The sequence below is a fragment of the Lupinus angustifolius genome, chromosome LG18 (genome assembly GCF_001865875.1).
Source record: "Lupinus angustifolius cultivar Tanjil chromosome LG18, LupAngTanjil_v1.0, whole genome shotgun sequence".
In the NCBI taxonomy this organism is placed as follows: Eukaryota; Viridiplantae; Streptophyta; class Magnoliopsida; order Fabales; family Fabaceae; genus Lupinus; species Lupinus angustifolius.
In genome coordinates, this window is record NC_032026.1 from 4,252,750 (window position 1) to 4,262,097 (window position 9,348).

General features: G+C 35.8%; 1 protein-coding gene across 2 annotated transcripts; it reads right to left on the reverse strand.

The window, feature by feature from the left end:
* Positions 4,687 to 7,864, reverse strand: LOC109333125 (ninja-family protein mc410-like). 2 transcript variants are annotated; one of them, XM_019568415.1, is made up of 4 exons: positions 7,785 to 7,855; positions 7,468 to 7,661; positions 5,861 to 6,925; positions 4,687 to 5,481 (listed from the first exon to the last, which is right to left on the reverse strand). In XM_019568415.1, exons 3-4 carry the CDS (start codon positions 6,849 to 6,851, stop codon positions 4,991 to 4,993), a joined length of 1,482 nt encoding a protein of 493 aa, XP_019423960.1. In that variant the 5' UTR covers positions 6,852 to 6,925; positions 7,468 to 7,661; positions 7,785 to 7,855; the 3' UTR covers positions 4,687 to 4,990. The 2 variants fall into 2 exon arrangements, with proteins under 2 accessions (XP_019423960.1, XP_019423959.1); XM_019568414.1 differs by having other exon boundaries at positions 7,468 to 7,864.

Here is a 9,348-nt window from a genome sequence, read left to right on the forward strand (position 1 = left end):
TAGGGTAAATAAAATATTGTAAAGGGTATTTAAGCTTAATGGATGATACACTAAATAAATTAATGGGCCTGAGAGTCGCATGTCAAGGCTATGGTGTTACATCGATCTTTGGTTGAAAGGCTAGTATACTTAGCAAAGTGACACCTTTGTCACGGACTAGTATCTAGATACTTAGCATTGCAATAAATTTTATTATTTTAAGTCTTTAATTTCCCGTTTTACTCTTTTGTGTTTTATCTCTCTCGATGAATTGAACTGATATGCACTTATAGTGTTTCTTTGAATTTTATTTATGCAAAAAAAAAGTCTGGAGTGCACATGGGTGATATGACGCTAAATCACACCATTTTGGGGTATCCCACGAGATGGATGGGGTTTGGAGTATAATAATCACTCAATGAAGGGAATTCTAAAATTTGACACTCATGATGCATTTCTAGCCTAAGGTCAATCTTCCTCAACAAGTGGTCAGTCTTCCTCAACAAATGATTAGTTTTTCTCAACAAATACTCTCAGATTCTTCTCCTGGATGACAAATGATGTAGTGTGATGTATGCTATAGTGATCTTCCTACTTACTATTGTTTACCTCTACAAACAAAAGAGGTACAATACATGAGAGATTACTATCACGACACAAACTTCAAAATGGAGGACACCCTAAATCAATTCATGTTGATGACTATGACCAATTAAAAGAATACTAACATCTCCCTGAAGAATTTGGAGACTCAAATGGGACTGTTGATCAAACAAATGAGTGAGCCACAAGTATATTAGTTAGGAGAACAACTAGTAGGAGATCAACAAAAATTACTCAATACCAACATTGAACAATTCTAAGGAGCGATACAAACCGATCATAATTGATGAGATAATTATAATGATGTCAATGAGATGCTAGTTTATAAGAAAAAATTTATTGTTCAAGGAGATAACGATCATAAATTAGAGAGGGAAATCTAAACAAATAAGAATCACAATAGTTATTAAAAACATAAAGAAATGAAAAAATAAATAAAGCATAGGTGAGTCGTAAAATAGGGCACAAGATTAGAAAAGAAAATGAGAGAAAAATCCATATTGACTTATGTTGGAAAAGGTTGAACATCATACTAAAATAGTATATGCAATCAAATATTATGTTGCTTTGGTTGATCCAAATTCGTGATCCCGAAGGTCACATAATAATATCAAGTTAATGACGCTAAAGAAACGCTAAATGAGAGATGAGAGATAACTCATTCTTTTACTTTTACATTCATTTTATTATTTGTATTTTATGTTACTTTCCCTTAATTTTGTTTTCTCATTCACTTTGATTAGTTGTGGATGCTATGGAGTCATTTTGGAGGCAAATGAGGTAATAAATAACAATCATAAAATTGGACACCTATGGTTAGTGTCTAGAATTAGCAAGCGAAAAACCCTATGTGTTGGGCGCAAAGCCTCAACCCAACACCAAGGCCATTGTGCTCAACATAATTGTTGAACTGGACTAAATTTGGGGTCAGATACCCCTTTGCTCTCTGTCCAAATTGAGCTAAGCGTCACTTTAGCGTTGGGTGATGAAATACCACTACGCCCAACACAATATTTGGGCTGGGCACAAGTCAGTGAAGGGGAGACACCACTGCTAAATCTGCTCAGTGAAATGTTCATGTTGAGCCCAATCCAAGCCACAAGCCCACTCATGCTTGGTGCAGGAGTTGTGCCCAATATTCGAGGTGGCGCACTGAACACAACACCTGCATTGGGCACAACCAATAAAATATAATTTACTTTGCGCTGAGCACAAGTCATTAAAGGGTGACACCACTGCTAAATCTGCTCAGTGAAATGGTCATGCTGAGTCCAATCCAAGCCACAAGCCCACTCATTCTTGGTGCAGGAGTTGTGCCCAATATTCGATAATAACAAAGTGGTGCACTGAGCACAACACCTGCGTTGGGCACAACCAATAAAATATAATTTACTTTGCGCTGAGCGCGACCCTCACAAATTGGATTATAAATTGGGGGGGCCTGGGGCACATTGAGCTCCACACCAACTCCCCTTCAGCGAAATAATGTCTTTAGGCATTTTTGGCATACTATTAGCATTCTATGCTAGTTAAGTCCACTCTTGGCAAAACTACTCATGTATGTTCTTTTCCCATTTTATTTATTTCTTCTCTGATCACATAATGCCCAATTGTATAACCTAAGAACTACGATAGGAGTATCATGTTCAATCTGTTATGATAGGTAATCAATTTTTGGTAAGAACGGGCGTTGCTGATAAAGATCATGCTCATATAAAAGAAATGTTTAGTTCAAATGCATGTTTCTATGTGATCATATGTTAATACCATGCATTTGCTCATAAATTGAACACTAATAGGGAGCACCAATCATACTTTTCTGCTTTAGGGCATTTATTTTTGGCAATGACTTGGCTATTCACTAAGATTCTATATTGATTGCCTGAAATGTGACATTAGTGCACATTGATTGTTATTCATTTTGCCCGCTATTGCGATTCTCTTTGTAAGGAGGCATCGTGACATTCTGATCTTGCCTCTGAAACAGTTCAACGAGGATATCATCCGAGAGTTTTATGCCAATGCATTCCCCTAGCTCTGGGCAGCAGCAACAAGGTATGATAGGTTTGGGGTCAGCATGTGATTTTAGACAAAGACATCATCAATGCTTACTAGAACTTCTCTGAAAATGGAAAGAAGGTCTACAACCAACATAATCACTTCGTTATTAGTTCCATTTAAAAATCAACTACTTGTTTATTTTATTATTAATCATTTAATTAATTATTAAACAATCTTTTATGGATAGTGTCGTTGTGGTTCTCATTGTCGTTAACTTCTCGGAAAATAGAAAGAATGTCTACAACCAACCCAATCTTTTCATCATTAATTCTATTTAAAATTAATAACTTATATTTTTAATCAATATAGGGGACAAACATGACCCAACCTGACTCATCCATGATCACTCACTCATCATGTTTGTATGTATCTCTATTTAATTGTGTACATGGTAATGACATTTCTTTGATCGAAATTATCATTGATTCTCTAACTTTCATCATATATACATGACTAAAATATATATACATATCATTTCATGTCAAATTACATATAAATAATAATAAGTAAAATATAGATAATACTTTATCTAAAAGAGGAATGCATTAGACGTAATCAGGTCTAAGGTTAGATTCAGTTTCAAAGGCTAACTCAGCCAACATTTGAGATCAAGTTATCTTTGGTACAGAGTCGAATCCAAATTCAAAAAAATTATGTATCAACATTTAGGGTTAATTAAGGAACAAATACTCAACTCATGTCCACCCTTAAACTCTGACACAATTGTCATCTCAAAGGTGGGGCGCTCGTGGACAACAACCCCAACACAACTGTCTTGTTGCAATTCGAACTAGGATGGTAGGAGAGGAAGGGATTTGGAGTAAAAGTGATTGTTTTCTACTATATTTTTAAAAAATAAGTTCTACTTTTGTCCCCTAAATAAGGGTATTTTATTTTAGCCCCTATGGTTGTATGTCGCTGACATGTCAACATTGACATGAGCATCGTTATGTCACTTAACCATTTTTATCCAAAGTTAATGTGAAAGACCGAAAACAAAACAGGATAGAAAGTTAGGGACTAAACCAAAACAATTGTAGAGACGAAATTCAAAATGACCACATTCATATAAACCAAAAATATATTTAAGACTATTATTAAACACAAATTAAGACTCACAATTAGATTTTGAAGAGGATAACCTAATGAAGATTCTGGATGCCCTAAGAACGTTTTCACCACCTTCGGTGTAAAGTATGACCATTATTCACTGCTAGATGATTTAATGAGTTGAGTACTAGAAGCGCGTTAACTAAGGACAGGTTAGAAAGTAAGAACATTTTTCACTAGATGTAGAGGAGTTTGATCTAAAGGCAGCACGAAAGAATAGATACAGAAATTCACTCGATACTAGGCGTGAGATGCATGAGAATAAAAGAGAGACGATGATTGTAGCAATGGGGAAAATGGTCGCCAAACCCATATGTTGTATGAGTTGCATCTTAATTGGTAACATAGTTTTAGTACTATCAATGATATCCCTCACATTTTTGGCTAAGGAACTAATCTCTTTCGGAGTTCGTAGCTGCCCCTCCCAACAAGTATTACTCTTAGGAATCGAACCCTTGACTTTTTGGTCTTTTTAGGATCTAGCGGGACTTTACACTACTAGACCAACACCTTGTTGGTAATGGGTAACATAATTGAGTTCTACAATCGAGGGACCTCTATAAAGTTTAGGATCAGCACCACAAAAAAATAGTTTAAAGGTGCCAAGGTCAATGAGTTCAATGTTGTCTAGGAGTAAATTTACTGTTTCAGCTTATAAACACTAAGAAACTAAAATTATGTTTAACAATGCGGTCATAAAAAAGCATTACTATATCCTTTGTACTGAGGGGGAACTTTTAGAGATGAAATCAAAGTCTTACCTTCCCTATAGACTATTTTGTAATTTCTTGGCCACTATGCAACAAATGGTTGCATCACGGCTCACCCTTGAATAAAATATAAGCTTGTTTGTTAGAAAGTATTTATGTACTCACCATTGATTCAATTTAAGATGAATTGCGATGTTAAATCACTAAATGATATGTAAGTATATTTACACCCACAAAATCAAATACTCAGTTACCATTCAAGAGATACTGGGCTATTATTGCATACAACTGCAATCTTGATTGCAGGGCTAATACTACTTTTTTCGTGGCTAAAAGGAAATCTCACATCATCTTGTGCTACAATCTCAATTGCAGCCTAATACAACTAATTGAAGGTAACTTCACAACATGAATACAGGAAGAAAAGACGTGACGAATCTGATTGATGTACATAAAATTAAAGCTTGATTTTCAAGATTCTCTCATAAAAAGCTATCAGTGAAGTTGAACTTTGATATTACAATAATCTACCTGTGAGTAGAGCCTGCCGGATTGCCATTTGCTACTGCTCCCAAAACTGCACCGCCCTCAGGATTGGCTAAGTCATCATTTGCATGTCGAACAAACTCCTCAGGAGTCATGTGAGAACCATGACATGCACAAACAATCCTAATTTGATTAGTACTATATCTGTAAGTAACACCAGATATTGTCTTACCATTTGAACCTGTGGTGGATACCCAGGGTAAGCTTGGGCAGGAACCACCCCCACCAAATTTCACATCTGCAGCAAGACCTGGCTTGATAGCTGAAAAATCAATTGTGGGGCCTTCTCCTGTTGACTGGTCCAATACATCCTTTGCCCTCAGGTTTGTGCTGCTGCCTTTCACATCTTCAGGTTGTGAGGAAGAGCCTCCTTCAGTGAGGCGCTGTTTTGCATCAATTTTGGGTCTTTCTAGTGGTCTTCCTTCATATGGCATGGCCTCAGATGTTTTATTTGGGATTACACGCATAACAGCTACATCAACGCAGAACAGCATAATGTCACGTCCAACCAGATTTCCAATAAAATCTCAGTAACAGACATACTGATACACAGGAACCTTAAAAATGGTGTTGGGCAACAAACTAAAAGTCATATATTAAACTGCTGAATGAACAGACCAATGAACAGAGATGTGAATAACTTTTTTTACATGAGAAGACTCCAACCATTATTTAAAATTCTAATTATCTATTGCCTTTAGAGTATTAAATTTATTTTATCAACATCATTACTAGGATATCTATATATAACATATATATAATATAACATTTGAACGAACATGCCCGTCATGCATATAACTTTAGAAGTTTATAAAGATTATCAGCTTTCAATCCATCCATATCATGATTACCTGCATTTGGTGGACCATTCCCAGCAAAGGAAGGGTGTAGCTGTTGAGGACGAGAGACCGAACTCCATGAGTTATCCTTATCCAAAATCGGAAGTTGAACAGAAGGATAGCCAAACATCACTGGCAAGCTCCCGCTACTCACAGGTTGGGCTCCTGAGCGTTCACCAGTTGCAGTAGGCATAATGTGCATCACTCCAGATAGCTGAGGGCTTGGTGCACGAATAGAGTTGGATTCTTTGACTGTTGAAGGGTAAGTCAAATTCATCATATTTACATGTTCGGCAGAGAAGGAAGCACCATAAGTCAAATTTGAATTCTTCAAATCTTTTCCTGATGAACCAGAAAGCCTTTTCTCCCCATTAGTGGCACTCGAGTCAGCAACTCCACGGACATCTTTTGGAGCATCAAAAGAAATGCCACCTCTCATGAATTGTTTGGAACCTTCACTGTGGTGTGAGATAGTCCTAGAGGTGGAGTTCTCAACTTCAGAATCCGCCATGTCCTCATTTTCGGCAGCCGAGCTATCTTCTGTCATAGAAATATGTGGTGTTCTTGCCCTGTCCTGTAAATCAACATGATGGGCACCACTTTCATGCTTCTTCTGATGATTCATCTCATCAAAAGACATTTTCCGCTTATTTCCTGCTTCTAACTGTTTGTCTTCTTCAATTTCAACAGGTTTGTTACTATTTGCAGCCCAGAATCCTCTCTGATTTAAACTCAATGGTGCATTCTCTTCTCTACCCTTCGAAAGGTCACTGAAGAAGTTCTCCTCTTGTTTTAAAGAATCAGATCTTCCTAACCCAGTAACTGAATCTGATTTCTGAGGAGCAGCATCAAATATGCCCTTCAATTCATCAACCTTTTTGGTACTTCTACCAACCTCTTCAGCCCTAGTATCCGAGGAGCTACCATCCTTATTCTTCGATTTGACAGATGAACCACCACAAGATAGACCCAAGCTGAGCTCCAGCTCATTATCATCCTCCATACTGTAATATCTAAGCCTACCAAAGCAGTTCACATGATACCACCTTCCCACAATGACTAACCATCCTCAATTACCTGCATTCAGTTTGAAGGCAAATATCAGTTTCACCATCCAAGACTTACATAACGAAAAGAATAAATAATTATTATTTTCATATACAGGACAAGACTTGGTGCAACTGCAAAATTGCTTGCCTTATGACCTGGAGGTCATAAGTTCAAATCATTAAACAACCTCTCCCCGTGCGGGCATATATCTACCCTCCCCCATTACATAGGAGCTTCATGCACTAGGCCGCCCTTTTCGAATCATTATTTTCATTTATGCTAATGGACATAAAAAAACATTAAACTCATTCCTATAATACTCAAGCACAGAATAGATTTCATTAACACATATTTCATGGTTTTAAATTGGACAGCACATGCTGTCACAACAACTACAATTGTGATTTCGTTACTGTTAATAGCACAACAATCCCTTCAACTACAGATCTTGAAGAACTAATATGACACAACAAAAACAATAACATCGCTAAACAAAATAACAAAATCCAAACAACCAATCAGATCTATAAAAAGAAGGGTGGGGGGAGGGGATTGGGTAAAGAACTTACCTCATTTAACTAAAGTGATGCAAAAAAAATGGTTGCTTTAATGAATGGAAGGTTAAAGAGAAGTTAACTAAGTTGATGAACAATTTTGGGTGTTATGGTTGTGGATCGAAAGTTGAGGAACATGGATGGAGGCTCCGATCAGAGTTTTGAAGTAAACTATGTGTAGTTCACACGTTTGGGGAAAGAATATGGAACTTCAAAAAAGAAAGGATTGAAATATGAAGAATAGTGTAAAAAGGTAGTGGTAGATTGAATCTGAGACGAAGAATAGTGTAATTAATAGAAGAGAATCAAGAGATGAAGATTAATTGCCAAACCCTAGGTAAGGTCCAGTTCCTCTTCTGTGAGGATTAGAGAAACGTCAAAATAGATGTTCAAGTGTTCAACTCGATCAACTGTTATTATTTCTATTAAAAAATGGATTTAATATTTTATGCATATAAAACTATAAGAGTTCGTTTTTTACACTGTTTATTATTAACTATCTTACAAAAACAAATTGAGGAAAAATGTATGCATTAATAATAAAAGTTTTTATATTGTAAATGTATTATCTATCAATTTATATTTAATTATTATTCATTTTTTCAAAAAGTAAAACAAATGAATAGTAAATGATACCTTAATTATATTATACAGACAATGTATACACATTATGCAAATCAAACATTTCAAATTGACAATGCTTAATTTTAATCTCTTAAAAAAATTATGAGGAAAACATATATGTACTGAAAGTAGGGGTTAACATTCGACTTTACCCGCTCATCCAACTTGGCCTGATCATGATCAGACCCAAATAAGGTTGTGTCTCATCAAGTCTAGGTTTGAGTTTAAAAATTAGACTCAATCAATATTTAGGGTCGAGTAGGGGACAAACATGTCCTGACTCAAACTCGTCTCATGGTTACTCACTCATCATGTTTGTATGTGTCTCTATTTAATTATGTATAGAGTAATGACATCTCTTTGGTCGAGAATATCATCCGTTCTATAATTTTTTCGTCATAAACACATGATTAGCAATATCTATACATATCATTTCATATGTCAAATTACATATCTATAATAATAAATAATATTGATAAGACTTTATCTAAAAGTGGTGTGCATTGTATTTAATCGGTTCTAGAGTCGGATTTGGGTTCAAAGGTTGTTCCAGTCAATATTTAGGGTCAGGTTAGCTTCGAGTTTAGGGTTGAGTCTGAGTTCAAAAAATCACCCAATCAACATTCAAGGTCGAGTAAGAGACAAACCTTACCCGTCCCAACCCGACCCATGCTCACCCATAATGAAAGTGTATGAGTTTTAATACATTGTCACTATGATCTTCGTTATTCATATTTAACTGTCATTAACTCTTAAAAAATGTATTTCAAATAAATGATGAATAATGTATTGAATGTGTATAAACATTTACTAACCGTGTATATATATATATGACAAAAAAAAAATTACACCCTATGCATATTGTCGCGCCCCGACTTTCGGCTACGCGACCTCTTAGAGTCGCCACTACATTTTATGGTTAAAAATGTAGAAAAATCTTTAAAGCCCAAATCACATTGGGCTTTTGGATTTTTGATATCCAGGTTCGGGAGTCGATTACGAATTGGGGAAGGTATTAGCACCCCGTTCGCCCGTAATAAAACGGTACCCTAACTAATTGCATACATTGAATACCCTTAATTTATTTAAATTAAATTGCTTAAAACAAAATATTTTTATATTTTTATTTGTGTCTGACAAGTTCATATTGCTCCTACGTATCCCCGGGTGCAATAGGGAAATCAAGACTACGTAGTTCTTTAAAAATTTAATTTGGTTTGATTAAAAGGTTTAGAAGTGGGTTTGAATTTAATTGAAGTGGAATTAATAGAC